Source organism: Peromyscus leucopus, chromosome 15, assembly GCF_004664715.2.
Source record: "Peromyscus leucopus breed LL Stock chromosome 15, UCI_PerLeu_2.1, whole genome shotgun sequence".
NCBI classification, from domain to species: Eukaryota; Metazoa; Chordata; class Mammalia; order Rodentia; family Cricetidae; genus Peromyscus; species Peromyscus leucopus.
The window spans coordinates 54,603,818-54,619,307 of NC_051076.1; the positions used below are offsets into that span (position 1 = coordinate 54,603,818).

The 15,490-nt window shown below is 44.6% G+C and overlaps 1 protein-coding gene across 1 annotated transcript in view; it reads right to left on the reverse strand.

The window, feature by feature from the left end:
• Positions 1-2,503, reverse strand: part of LOC114698047 (alpha-1,3-mannosyl-glycoprotein 4-beta-N-acetylglucosaminyltransferase-like protein MGAT4E) — a 3,347-nt gene extending 844 nt beyond the window's left edge. Inside the window, exons 1-3 of the mRNA XM_028876489.2 lie at positions 2,050-2,503; positions 1,110-1,266; positions 1-355 (exon numbers count right to left, since the gene is read on the reverse strand). The exon at positions 1-355 is cut by the window's left edge and continues 844 nt beyond it. Of these exons, the coding sequence (XP_028732322.1) occupies positions 1-355; positions 1,110-1,266; positions 2,050-2,157 (620 nt within the window). The 5' untranslated portion in view covers positions 2,158-2,503. The remainder of the gene's footprint in view (positions 356-1,109; positions 1,267-2,049) is intronic.
• Positions 2,504-15,490: the final 12,987 nt, after the last annotated feature.

The following is a 15,490-nucleotide window of genomic DNA, read 5'->3' on the forward strand; positions in this document are numbered from 1 at the left end:
AACAGGAAGTAGTCAGAGAGATTGCTGGCAAAATTCATGAGGAGGGCAGAACTTGTTTTCTGCCTAGAATAAAGCGCTTCACAGGGTGAGGTATGATTTACACTCTTTGCCAAGGAGCCACCAAGCAGACCGTGGACCACTGCCAGCCTCCCGGATTCAATGTGCGGCAGAAAGAGACCTGAAATGTTGGCAACTGTTTGGTTGAGCCATTTGGGGTCAGTGTCTGACAGAAGGACCAGTACCAGCATATATTCCAAGTCTTCTTCTGTGGAAGCTTGGAACAGGGACTTCAGGGTGTCCAAGAGGTAACTGCCAGGGGTACGCTGCACTGAGGAGATCCCCACGGTCAGCATCCCTGAGGAACACAGGGACACACACCCTCAGTACTTCAGCAAGGTGGGTGGGTCACAGGACTTACTTCCCAGCCCTTCACCTAATGCTAGTTCCCAGGCCAGGTTCACATCTGCTTCTCGTGGGAGTATAGGGCTGTGGGAGGTGAATACCTGCTCAAAGGTATGAGTCTCACTTGCTCGCTCAATACTTTGAAAGGCTCATAGGAGACGCTTCACAGAGGGTAAGGCTCTCTTTGGTATGGAACCATGTAGCTATTGCCATGTAAGCCAATTCTCTTAGCCTGGCCTTGACCATTAGAGTTATCTCAACTACCGTGGACTACCCAGTCCTGCACTAGGGCGTCCTCAAGTCCCTTTAAATCCCCCTGTCTTGCCAGTCCAGTTCACTGAGCTGTGCAGTTCAGTGGCCGGTGAGTTCACACTACCTTCTTTTTTGACTACCCACCTCTTCCCCCACCCCTGTCCCAGTCTTCCTGGTTCCGCTTCCATCCATCTTCCCTTCCCCAGAAGCCTGGCGTGAATGAGTATCACCACAGGCTCCCTCACAGCGTCACTCTGGCCTTTGGGTCCTGCTGGGCATTCAAGGGGGATCGGGTAGGAGGAAAATGAACCGAAGTGGAAACCTGGCTGCCCTCACTCAGAGTACCTTGCTTCCCACTAGGTGCCAGCTCTGTCCTTTAGACCCCACTCTCCTTTTCTAGATGAAAGACATTGCCTGGCCGTTTCCAGGTCCGATGGCCCCTTCCACATACTCACACCTTCCCTGGAGAGAGGTTCCAGCCAGAAATGTGTAGTTGGCATGCTGGAGTACACGGGAACTTTTCTGCATCTTGGTGAAGTATTTCAAATGGTTCTTGATTTCAGAGCTGATTTGCTCCTGAGCTATCTGCTGTATTATTTTCTTCTTTTCATTCTGAATACAAGATGATATATTATCAGCTCCAAGGGTGATTCTCAGGATCCTCTGGAGACAACTGGGCACGTGTCCTCTTTAGGGCAGATTGGATGACCCCAGGATCCATTACGTGGAATCTGTTCGGGCCCAGCTTTCTGCTCTCCCCTCCTGGTCATGACCTCCTGCCCCCTACCCCCAGAACTTGCCAGCCACAGTCATGTGGCCCTGGAATCCTGTAGAGTGAGAACCTGCCCACTAAGAAGCCATTGCCCACATGCCATTTCATTACCATGGGTCAAGCTGGCAATCATTGTCGAACTTGACTCAGACCTCTGCTGTGTTCTGAAAGGCAGGGCCTGACCCTGCTTCTAACGTCTTCCCCACGCTGCCTCAACCTGAAAGTCCTTTCGCTTGCTGAGTCTCAATACACACAGCTCTGCCTCCCAAAGCCTCAGCTGCCCCGGGTGTGTGCTGAGGTTCACACTGGGGGGAGTTACTTCCGATATTATCTGTCATGGTAGGTGTGCTGAGGAGGTGGCAGCAGACAGGTGTTCCTCATCACCTGTGTCCTGCTGGTCAACACCTCCTCCGAAGGTGCCTGTGCTTTCTCCATGCCTGGAATGCCTGCTCCTCTTCCTGCCCTTCCCAAATCCTCTAAGTCCCAAGTCTAGTCCAAAGGTAACCTCCTCTCTGACACTGTCTGGATTCCTCAGACGCTCTCCTTTGGCATTGCCACGATGAGCCTAGGGGCTTTAACCCTCTCTTGTGAAGGGCGGAGACGCCTCTAGCCCTAGTACTCACCTGCAATGTATTATACTCGACACGTGCTGATTTATTCTCTCGAATAAAGAATCCCAGGATGACGAAGGATGCCATGACTCTGATGCATCTCCACAGGCAGCCTTGCATGGTGCCAGTGCTGTGGAAGGAAGCTGAGCAGCAGTAGATCCCGAGGGCCTCCTACTCAGAGAGCAGGGGTGCCCTTCCTGCCTGGCATGCCATGTCCTGAGCCCACCCTTCCCGGACTGAGCATTCCCAATACCTGATTACTGTCTTAACCTTTTTTCGTCCAGATTTTTTCTTGCCCCTACTTTAGCCATCTCAAGAAAGATAACACACAAGGGCTTCATTCTGTGGAGCTCCTGCCTTCTCTATGCTCCCAGGGGAACTGGAGAGGATATGTTTACAAGAAGAGGAAACAGAGGCTGTAGGTAAAAGTGCTTGCTGGCAAGCTTGATGACCTGAGTTCTATCCCTGGGATCTCCATGGTGGAAGGAGAGAACCAACTCCTGGAAATTGTCCGCTGACCTCCACACAGATGCCATCATGTGCAGGTTCCTATATATGTGTACACACATACTTAAGAAAGAAGTAAGTAAATTCACAAGTGTAACATGTCGCCTGCAGGTAATAGACTTTCTGGCACTTTCCCGCTGTGTGAACTCTGTTCCCATAGACCTTTGTTTACTCCCTTGGGAGAAATGCCCTCAGCAAGATGTTTCCTCCCCTGTCCTCAGCAATGCAGCTTAGTGTGCTCAAGACATTATGTAAACAGTCCCCATTTCACTGTGAGACCTCCTGAGCACATCTGGTGATAGTGATGAGAAATGGTATGTTTGCCACTGTTTCTCTGTGAGCTATCTGGAATAAAAGTTTCACAGAATTCTGGTAAAGGCACTAGCCTAAGAGTCCTCTGGTTCTGTTCAATCTCAAATTCAACTTCAATTTCTTGGCCAATGCCACTGGCAGGTTGTGATAGTAATAAACTATTTTTAAAATGTGTATAGGTATTTTACCTGTAAGTATGTCTGTATGCTACATATGTGTCTGGTGCGTGCAGGGCCAGAAGAGGGTGTTGAAACCCCTGGAACTGGAGTTACAGATGGTTGTGAGCCACTGTCTAGGTGCTGGGAATTGAACCAGGGCCCTCTGGAAGAGCAGGCAGTGCTCTTAACCACTGAGCCTGTCCACCTCCATAATACTTTTTTAAATGGCTGGGGTGGTAGTGGCATACACCTTTAATCCCAGCACTTGGGAGGCAGAGGCAGGTGGATCTCTGTAAGTTCGAGACCAACCTGGTCTACAGAGTGAGTTCCAGGACAACCAAGGCTATACAGAGAAACCCCGTCTCGAAAATCAAAACAAAACAAAGTTTAAATGAAGAGGAAATTTAGGGTTAAGTATTAACTATATTCCCTCCCAAGTATCAAATTCAAGCCATCTTCCTGTGGGGATTAGTGATAATTAAATTAGATCTCATCTCTCAACTCCATACTTACTTTTGGGCCTGATCCTTTCCAGGATTATGTTAAGTAGACAGACAAGGTTTTGGGTGAAGTCAGAAGGACTTGGTGTATCTACATCATGGCCGACTGCAGGGATCCATACAAACCTGGAAGAAACCAGAAATTTCTATTCAGGACCACATCTTCACCAAGTTTCCAGTGCAAAATCCACTGAAGTCTTTCTGACCAGCAGAAAATGCTGTTTGAAGGTTAACTGGAGTAGGATTTTCTCTGAAATCAAGAAAAAGAAAAAAGAAAAAAAAACAACCCTTAGTGTTGAAGGATGTAGTCCCAGAGTGGCTCCTCTGAGGTTGCTGTAGCTAGTCACTCCTCCCAGGAAACCTCACCTGACAACCATTGTTCACCCTGAATGGGTGCTGGTGTCAATCTGGCCTTACATCAGACACCTGCTACTAGGTGAGGTGGGGACATAGTTTTCAAACCAGCCTTTCAGTCTTGTGTCTTGAAATTGGAATGTTACCTGCTAGTTTGAGTCAACAAGTATGGATTCTGAGTTATCCCTTCCTTATCAGAGGGCCCCATGGGCTGGTCAGCACTGTGTGTTCTCCTCTGCTGTCTGTGCTACCTGGTGGATTACCACACAACTGTACTCAGACATCCAGCTCTCCTAATATCGAACTCTCCTTTGGACTTAGAAGTGTGCAGTGGCCCTCTGAGGCTTCCCTGTATTTCTCTTTATCTCTTCTTTTTCACTGCTGGGACTGTATTTCCAATACTATTGCTTCCCCCTCCCCCATGTGGTGGTCTGAATGAGAATGGTCCTTGGAGGCTAATGTTTGAATACTTAGTCCCCAGTTGATGGAACTGTTTGAGAAGGATTAGGAGGTGTGGCCTCAACAGAGGAGATGGGTCACTGAGGGTGGACTTTGAGGTTTCAAGAGACTGGTGCCATCCTCCACGTCTCTCTACCTCATGGTTATATCTCAACATGTGAGCGCTCAGCTCCAGCTCCATGCCTGTATACCTATGGCTGTGCTCCCCACCATGATGGGCATGCCCTCTAACCCTCTGAAATGCTAAGCCCCAAATAAACTCTTTCTGCTATAAGCTGCCTTGATCATGGTGTCTTATGACAGCAATAGAAAAGTAACAAAGACACTCCTCCACCTCCCCCCTTCCTTTTCCTCTTCTCCTTTTCCTTGTCTTCTTCCTCCTCCTCTCCCTCCTCCTCCTTCTCTTCCCTCTTCTCCTCCTGGTCTTCCTCAAAGTTTTATAGTGTTATTTTTTTTTACCTTTAGACTTATGATTCATCTCAAAATAATATCCATGTATGGAGTGAGGTAGATGCTGAAGTTCTTTTTCTTTTTAAACTGATACCCCGTTCTTCCAGTACTACTGTAGAAAGACTCTGTAAATTCTTGTCACATCTGTTACTGAGCATGTTTGTGTCTGTTTTAGTTCCTTTGAACTATTTGACTATCTCTGCTGTTACACACACCATCTATGTGCCCCTCATGGTTGCAGTGGTGGGTGGTTCCTGTGCATCTTCTTACCGATGTGTAGGATGGGTTTTTATATGGAAGGCACCTTGAGGTTCTAATCCTGTTTATTTTCCCCATAGATGGCTGTATTAGTTATCTTACATGCTGGAACAAAAACGGCTAACAAGAGAGGTTTAAGGAAGGAGTAAGTTTATTTTGGCTCACAGTCCAAAGGTAAATCACAGTGGCAGGAGCTTGAGGTGACCAGTCACGTGACATCCGTTAGGATGCAGAGACAGATAAATAAATGCCTGTGCTCAGTTTGCTTCCTCCTTTCTATTCAGAGACCCAAGCCCATCGAATGGTACTGCCACATTCAGGGTAGGTCCCCCCACTGCAATTAATGTAATCTAGAACATTCCTCACAGACATGCCCAGAGATTATTCACATGGTGACTCGGTCTTGTCATATTGACATCATTCTGGGGTGAGGAGGTGAGGGGGGTGAGAGGGGTGAGGGGGGTGAGGAGGGTAAGGAGGTAAGTTGGGGGGGGGAGGCACACGCCTTTAATCCCAGCACTCAGGAGGCAGGTACAGGCAGATAGGCAGATCTCTGTGAGTTTGAGGCCGGCCTGGTCTGCAGAGCCAGTTCCAGGACAGCCAGCGCTACACAGAGAAACCCTGTCTGGGGGTGGGGGTGGAATTAACCATCACACAGGTCACGGTGGCACATGCTCCCAGTCACAGGAGTTGTAAGCCAGAGGCATTTTCAGTGCCGCCACAGCCTACTTCCTGTATCTCACAGATCGACTTCTCCATACGGGTTGGGGAGAAATGCCCCATAGTTCCCATTGGCCTCTCTATCTACAGGAAACTCTGAAGGGTCAACTGTGTCCTCATTGCTATAGCTGGCACCTGGGCTACAACTTGATTCCCATTTTAAGTTCCTCTTGCTGTCACCTCAGCAGGTCTTGGTATCATGTCTGGTGATGTGATCCAAGCCTACATTACAAAGAGTCTGAATCTTTGTCAATGACCCCTTTGGACTGGGTTTGCTGCATGTATCTATACCTTCACATAACATACAAATATTCCATAACTGGACTTAACTACTTTGATAGCTGGACCTTGGTGGTCTGCCTCAGGAGGAAGAAGTAGCCAAATTAAGGGAATAGGTTAGCTTTAGTGTCGTAACCTAACAGGCAAGGAAGGGTGTTGTAGAACATTATTTTAAGATGTGTTACATTCGTTTGTGCTGTGGAACATTTGTTTAATGATGCAAAGATGTGTTGCATTCTTTTATGTTGCATTTGTTTAACTCTGTGAAGCTGTGTTACTGTGCCTGTCTGAAACACCTGGATTGGTCTAATAAAGAGCTGAATGGCCAATAGCAAGGCAGGAGAAAGGATAGGCGGGGCTGGCAGGCAGAGGGAATAAGAAATCTGGGAGAAAAAAAGAAGGAAGGACAGAAGAACAAGGAGAGGAGGATGCTAGGGGCCAGTCACACAGCCACACAGCCAGCCATGGACTAAGAGTGAAAGTAAGATACTCAGAAGTAAGAAAAGGAAGAAGCCCAGAGACAAAAGGTAGACAGGATAATTTAAGTAAAGAAAAGCTGGCAAGAAACAAGCCAAGCTAAGGCCGGGCACTCATAAGTAAGAAAAGTCCTCTGTGTATTGAAGGTGGAAGTTTCTATTCCACCAGGAACTCCCAAACACCCAGCAGTTGCTTCCCAAATTACCACACAGAGGTTTACCACACAGAGCAACTACAAATTGCTCAGCCAGTAACTCAGGCTTATTACTAACTAGCTCTTACACTTAAATTAACCCATAATTCTTATCTATGTTTAGCCACATGGCTTGGTACCTTTTCTTGGTACAGCATTCTCATCTTGCTTCCTCTGCATCTGGCTGGTGACTCCTGATTCCGCCCTTCCTCTTCCCAGCGTTCTTAGTTTGGTTGCCCCACACATACTTCCTGCCTGGCTGCTGGCCAATCAGTGTTTTATTAAACCAATTCAAGTGACAAATCTTACAGTGTACAAGAGGATTATTCCATAGCAGTGTATTTATTTGGGAGCTTGGCGGCAAGCCCCCCCCAGAGTAAAAGAGACAAGAGTAAAAAACAACCAACAACATTTTGATGTACCAACATGAGGCTCTAGAATTTCCATGTAGGGCCTGAGAAAGCTGGGGTGGGGAGAAAGAAGATACGGCTCCTTTAAGAGTTTCTGCCTGCCGGTGAGTCCTTGAACAGCCAGTAAGCTAAGCAGTAACAGAAAACTAAGTAAAAATGCCCGCCACAGCGCAAGCACTGGCATTCTAGAGCTTTAAGAAGGTTGAATGTAGTTCTTGGTCACCTACCTCCAACCTGGCCACCAGCTTCTTCTGGGTCTTTGATGGAATTGAAGACTAGATAGTTATAGTTGCAGTTTTTTTCTAGTTATGGTAGGAAGCAAGTTAGGTCTAAAACTTTGAATTCACTAAGATAGGATAGATAAAGAATTATTTTCTCTGAATATGCTTACTACCAATAGACAGAATATTGTAAATGTAATTTTTACTTGATAACTGTTTTTGTTGTGTATAGTTCTACTATGTTAAAGTTAAAACCTTTCTTTTTATTTAGACAAAAGGGGAAATGTTGTAGAATATTATTTTAAGATGTGTTACATTTGTTTATACCATGGAACATTTGTTTAATGATGCAAAGATGTATTGCATTTGTTTAACTCTGTGAAGCTGTGTTACTTTGCCTATCTAAAACACATGATTGGTCTAATAAAGAGCTGAATGGCCAATAGTGAGGCAGGAGAAAGAATAGGCTGGCCTGGTAGGCAAAGAGAATAAACAGAAGGAGAACTCTGGGAGAAAAAAGAAAGAAGAGCAAGAGAACAGGGAGAGGAAGATGCTAGGGGACAGTCACCTAGCCACAAGAGTGAAAGTAAGATATTCAGAAGCAAGGAAAGGAAAAAGCCCAGAAGTGAAAGGTAGACGGGATAATTTAAGTAAAGAAAAGATAGCAAGAAACAAGCCAAGCTAAGGCCAGGCATTTATAATTAAGAATAAGCCTGCCGGGTGGTGGTGGCACATGCCTTTAATCCCACCACTCGGGAGGCAGAGGCAGGCGGATCTCTGTGAGTTCGAGGCCAGCCTGGGCTACCAAGTGAGCTCCAGGAAAAGGTGCAAAACTACACAGAGAAACCCTGTCTCGAAAAACCAAAAAAAAAAAAAAAAAAAAAAAAAAAAAAAAAGAATAAGCCTCCATGTGTGATTATTTGGGGGCTGGGTGGTGGGCCCCCCACAAGAGTAAAAAGCAAAGCCAACCAACAACAGAAGAGGGAGTGGGGGAGGGCAGGACCTTCCAGAGCCATGTTTGCCATGCTTGGGCCTACTGGAGCCCTTCATTTACCAGCTGAGCCATCCTGCTGTTCGTCTAGAGTCTTTTTTATGTTTACCACATTGCAGACATCTGAATATGCATCCAAGATTTGTTGTGGGATATCTGCACACTGTGTGAAGGTGTATTGCTGTGATTGGTGTAATAAAAAGCTGAACAGCCAATAGTTAGGCAAGAGATATAGGTGGGACTTCCTGGTAGAAAGAGGAAGTAGAAAGTGAATTAAGGCTCTGGAGATGCAAGGAGACACAGCAAGGAAACAGGGGGTGCAAGATGGGAGAGAGGTAATGCCACTGATAGAACATAGATTAATATAAATGGTTAATTTAAGTTATAAGAGCTAGTCAGAAACAAGCCTAAGCTATAGGCTGAGCTCTCAGAATTAATAAGAAGTCTTCATGTCATTATTTGGGAGCTGGCTCGTGGGAAAGAAAAAGACTCATTACAGTCCAGCAATCAAAAGCCCCCTTTTGGATCACCTAATTAACATGACTGATCAAAACAAACCAACTCAGGTAGGCAGTGGTGGCTCATACCTTTCACCCCAGTAGTAGGGAGGCAGAGGCAGGTGGATCTCAGTGAGTTTGAGGCCAGCCTGGTCTACAGAGTGAGTTCCAGGACAGCCAAGGATACACAAAGAAACCCTGTCTCGAAAAAAAACAAAAACCAAACCAAACCAACCAACCAACCAAACAAACAAACAAGAAACCCAAAATATGTGAGTGGAGACATCAGGTAGGAAGGTCACTGCAAAGCGGGACCATCTCAGCCCTGGGTCTCAGATGCTATCTGACAGCATTCTTAGCCTTTTGATTGATGGAAGCTAGGGGTCTCTTTGTATATCCCTAGGGATTTACCTAGTAGTCACAAAGATGTTAGGTCACTTTCAGAAGTAGTAAGGAAATGGCTATTAAGAGGTCAAGAGATCTCCACATAATTCATAATTAGGCCCTGGACCTGTAACATTCCACCCTCTCTGAAATCATTGAAGTTCTAATCAGCCTGTGACCCAGCCAGTATGTCTTCCTCCCAGAGACTTCCAGGCACCATAGCAATGTCATGCTACGATGCTGTGCTCCAACAGCCAAGCTGTGTTTGGAGATCAGACGACAAGCATGTGGATTCCAGAGAGAGGATTTATGTCATTAGGGTTGGCAGAAAGGACCTTTACGTGCTGAGGCATCTTGCTGGCCTTACACAACCTATTCTTTTTAAATATTTGTTTGCTTTTATTTTATGTGTATATGCACCAGGAGTGTGCCTGGTGCCTGTGGAGGCTAGAAAAAGGGTGTTGGATCCCCTGGAACTGAAGTTACAGGTAGTTGTGGGCCACTTGATGTGGATGCTGGGAACTAAACCAGGGTCTTCCAGAAGAGTAGAAAGTGCTCTTAACCACTGAGCCATCTCTCCAGCTCACATATTGCTTAATGTAATAAAAAGAATGTATTTATTTGGTAGAACAATGTATGAAGAAAGAGCTGTTGGAAGCTTATTGCACTTAACATGGTGAGCTATGTCATCCATAGATGAACATCTGGGGAAAATGCAAATCAAGGCCACAATCTCTCACTCAGCCAAGTACCTGCCATGCAATCATGAGGTCTGAGTTCAGATCCCCAGTACCCACATAAAACTCAAGCATAGTGGCATGCTAAACCCCAGTTCTTGGGAGGGTAAAGGTGATAGCAACATGTGAATCTCTGGAGTTCATTGCCAGCCAGTTTAGTGGAATGAGCAAGTTCCAGATTCAGTGAGAGATCTTGTCTCTTAAAAATTAGGTAGAGATGGGCCAGGCGGTGGTGGTGCATGCCTTTAATCCCAGCACTTGGGAGGCAGAGGCAGATCTCTGTGAGTTTCAGGCCAACCTGGTCTACAGAGTGAGTTCCAGAAGAAGCCAGAGCTGTTGAATGGAGAAACACTGTCTTGAACAACAACAACAACAGCAAGAAGAATATAGAGATGGATTGAAAAAGCACCCAAAGTTGACTTTTGGTCTCCATACATACCTACACACACCCCAATGTATACATGTGCTCAGACAAAAACACACAAAGCAGGCCCCCCTGTACACACCATAGTGAGCCCTAACTTCACACCCATTAGGATAGCTGTGATGAGAAAGATGGACAGTAAAAAGTGTCGGTGAGGATGCAAGGAAACCAGATGCCCTCACAGCTGGTAGGAATTTGAAATGGCACAGCTGCTGTGGCAGTTAGTGGGGTGATTATTCAAAAAGATAAGGTAAGGCACCGTGGCAGAGGACTGAGAGCCCAGCACTTGGGAGGCTGAGGCAGGATGTGCCTGTGAGCTGGAGATCAGCCAGGGCTCACAGGAGACCATTTCAAAAAACAAACTCAAGCAAATGTTAGCATTACCACATCAATTTCACTTTTGGTACATGCTCAAGAGAACTGAAGTATAGGCTTACCCCAAATTTTCTCATGAATATTGGGCAAAATAGCCCAACGCTCAGGCCAGTTTGGTGGTGCAGATCTGTAATCCCTGTACTTGGGAAGTGGAGGCAGGAGGATCAGGAGTTTAAGATCACCCTCAGCTACATAGTAAATTTGAGGTTGGCCTGGACTACATGAGACTAGTCTCAGAAAACCACTGACAACAAAAAATAGCTCCAAATAGAAACAATTCAAATATCTATCAACTGATAAATATATGAACAAAATATGATATTCCATCAAATGAATCGTCACTTGATGTAATAGCTATATTTGCATTGCTGTTACCACACACCTGACAGGAAGAAAAAATTGGGGGGGGGGATGGATTCAGAGAATCTAGTCATCTTAGTCATTTCTGATGACTTGGGTGGAGCCGAGCTTCATGCTGTGTTTGCATATGATAGCGGGTACTCACTGCGTGGCTGACAGGAAGCAGAGAAAGAGACCACAGGAAGCGGCCAGGGCAAAGCCAAATCCCCATGGACAAGCACTCAGCGACCTCATTCCACCAGCTAGGTCCCACCTACTTTTCACCATCTCCTAGCAATAACATCATATTTATTCATCTAACAAGTGGTTATGCCACTGTCTAGACCAGATCCCTCGGGATTCAGTCACCTCCCCAAAGCCCATCCTCTGGCAACTAAACTTTAATTACATGAACCTGTGGGGACATTTCATATTCAAACTCAAAATGTTCTGTGTCTGTCTCTGAAGTGCTCAGGGCCATCTTATAATGAAAACAAACAAACAAACAACTTTTAGTTTATTTCCAAGATCTCTGAAGTCTTAAACAGTTCCAACATCACTCAAAATTTTAAGCCAGGGCAAGTTCCAGAACAGTCAGAGCTACGTAGACAAAACCCTGTCTCGAAAAAAAAACAAACAAACAAAAAAAAAAAAAAAAAACAAGAAAAGAAAGAAAGAACAAGAAACTTGTTAGTAAAAACATTTCTGTAGTTGTTGGTGTTGCTTAGTTTTGCAGTCAGATTTCATGACGTCCTAACATTTTGATCCTCTGAGGCTCTACTGCCCCCATGTGGTGTAGACTGCCCAGACACCTCTGTAAAGAGAGAACGGTAGATTTTAGACTTCTAGGGCTGTATGGTCTTAGTGCTCTTGTATAGTGAAAGTAGCCACAGATAACTCATTGAGGAAGATGTGGTTACAGCTGCAGCGGAATTCCGGTCTGCCTGTCAGCCTCTGCAGATTCACAGATTTGGCTTTAAAGAGTGCAGAGAGACACCAGGGGAAACAGTGGCAGGCAGCTCTCAGAATTAGGATCCCCCTAAGCAGCCACAGGGAGAACCACAGAGAAGGGATGTGTGCTGACTGGATTAGAAGTGAAGTGAAAGGAACACTTTGGATCTCAATCAAGATTCTGCGACTCCTTGAGAGAAACTCCTCGGAATGACGGTCCTAGGACTCAGGAGAATCCAAGATGATCGACATGAGAACCAGAGACGAATTAACCAGCAGTTCTGACACTGTCTCTCTGAGTCAATTACAAAGGGAGAAAGCAGCCATAGATCAAATGGATGTGTTCCAATAAAACTTTACACAGTTTTTACCTGCAACCCCTCTTGGTTTGTGTAAATGTTTTGTCTGCATGTATGTCTGTGCACCATGTGCATTCTTGGTGGCTGGTGGACATCTGAGAGGGTGTTGGATACCCTGAAACTGGAGTTATGATCTCTATATATAGTTGTGATCTACCATGTGGGTACTAGGAACTGAACCTGTTCTTAAGTACCTGGCTATCTCTTCCTCCTCTGGAGATGAGATTTAAATTTTTTTGGATGCCTAGAGTCTTTGGTGTAGGGCCAGATCTACTGTCTGTTATAAAACTTCACCAACGAGTCTATTGTGAGAGTGTTGATTAAAATATTATACCTCTGCTTGTAATTGTAGCTGACATTTATTGAGTACATACTATACATCAAACACTAAGCTAAGAGCTTCCTGTATACTTTCTCACTTAATGCTCACAACTCTATGAATTGGATACTAATATTTTACATATTTAGAGGGTGAGATGATGTAATTTAATTAGGGTAAGACAATGTTAACAGGAAGGACAAACCCAGAGAACAGCCCTAAGGCCCCATCGTTTGGCTATTCTTTTTGTTCTTATTTTAACTGGGAAACACTTCAGCATCTGAACTTAACCAAAAGAACAATAAAAAAAAAAAAAACCATATAGTTTAAATAAGGCTCACAAAGCTAGTCACAAGCACTTTCAGCTAGATTTAATTAATAAACTTTCTCTGGTACCACTGAACTCTTACTAAAAATTGAGTTCTTTTTAGACCTTGTCCATAGTGTTGATCTATAATGGAAATGTATTTCCATTTGTTTTCTGTCTTACAGAGTCTCTCGATCTGGCTCCATATGCATGATATGCTGATTTTTTAGGTTATTAATGTTCACTGTCAAGGTGACATAGTATACTGGTTTTAGATATGGGCTTGGGGCATAGTCTTCTGTTTGAAACCTAATCTTGCCCCTGCAGGCTAGGACTCAATAAACACCAGCTAGTCTGCGAGCATTTTAATCTACTGGAATGGACTGTCTTGACTGTGACTCCGCTTTGTGGTCTATCTTCAGGAAGTAGGAAGCAAGAGTCATCAGGCTGGATGGAGAGCGCCTACTGAGACATCTCAGCCCATTTAGGTGTCTTTAAATAATAGCAGCCAAACTCAACTGTCATTACCACTACCACAATAACAATAGCCAATGTTTAGTGGGCACTTGCTGTATGCTATTTTAAGTGCTTTTTATGAGTTAATGTAATCATTTGGTAATCCTATCAAGCAGGTGATATTACCTGCACTGTGTAGGTAAGGGATTAAGTTACATGTATAATAAATGGCAAAGACTTTTTTTTTCAAACCCAAGGTCATATGCTAAGCAAGTGTTCTGCCATTGAGTCCCAGCCCTTGGCTTTTTGAGACAAGGTCCCATCCAGGCTGGCCTTAAGCTCACGACCCTTCTACCACGGCCTCAGAAATGCTGGGCTTACAGGTGTGTACAGGTGTGTACTGCCCCTGTAGAGTTTTGACCCATGAAAGTCTAACTGCATGATCTGCGCTCTGTTTAAATTTATTTTTAGTTTTGAGAAGATTCTTACTAAGTTCTAGCTTGGAACTTGCTATGTAGAACAGGTTTCTGGAACTCACAGAGACCCCTTGCCTCTGTCTGCCAAGTGCTAGGATTGAAGGCGAGTGGCATTGCTCCTGGATATACTCTTCCTGTTGAAAAGTAGGACACCGAAGAGAAGGATCTGTATTTATTTTAATTTTCGTGTTACTAATCTGTAGGTTTTTTTAAAAAAAGATTTATTTATTTATTTATTTATTTATTTATTTATTTATTTATTTATTATGTCTACAGTGTTCTGTGAGGCCATCAGATCTCGTCTCATTATAGATGGTTGTAAGCCACCATGTAATTCCTGGGAATTGAACTCAGGACCTTTGGAAGAGCAGCCAGTTCTCTTAACTGCTAAATCATCTCTCCAGCCCATTGAACCAGTGTAGGTTTTAAAGAAAGGATTAAGCTGGGCGGTGGTGATACACGCCTTTAATCCCAGTACTAGGGAGGCAGAGGCAGGTGGATCTTTGTGAGTTTGAGGCCAGCCTGTTCTACAGAGCAAGTTCCAGGCCAGCCAGAGCTACACAGAGAAACCCTGTCTTGACCCTCCCCAAAACAACAACAACACAACACACACACACACACACACACACACACACACACACACACACACACACTAAAAACCCAAAGCAAACCAAGAAAAGAAAGAAAGAAAAAAAAAAAAAAGAAAGGATCTTAAAGGCACACACATCACTATTTACTATTAGCACAAAATAAAGTACAATGTAATGCCTGGAGTATTGTGGACATAATCTAGATAGATAGCACATATTAATATTTTACCTATTTACATATTGTCTTTACATTTCCTGCTTGGTTGAGAAAGACCCACTCTTTTCCGTAATACCTAGGTTAAACAACTTCCTTTAAATACAATAGAGACTTGAGTCATCTTTTTAGTTTATATTTCTAGAAAGAATCTGTAAATTTGGGTCTGACAATTAATACTACTAATCAAGATTTGTTGCTCAAATGTGTGTGTGTGAGTGTGTGTGTGTGTGTGTGTGTGTGTGTGGTTAGGGGGAGGAGGCTAGCCAGCAAACCTCGGGGATTAGCCTGTCTCCACCTCCCCAGTGAGGCCCCACAGCCACCACCCCAACCCCATCCCCAGTCACCATTGCTTTTTCTGTGGGGGTTGGAGAGAAGGCTCAGCTGCTAAAGTTCTTGCCAAGCATCTTTCATGGCAAGCACTTGAGAGAGTTAGCCATTTCCCCAGCCACCAGTTGTTGCTTTGTAACAAAAGGAGAAAGAGAAGACCCAGGGAGCCTTTGTTCCTCTAAAGTCCCAGGAACCTTGTTTAAGATTTTCTCAGTCAAATTTTGAAGGAGGAAATTATTTTGGCAGTGGGGGGGGGGCGGGGGGTGGGTTTGAAGCTAGAATTTCTGTCATTCCAAAGCATTAAAATGAGAGAACATTTTAGCTAAATTTTTTTTAATAGCTGTGATGGTATATTAATCTTTGATTCCCTCAGACTCTGGATGTGAGTATTCAAGAGTGTCACGTG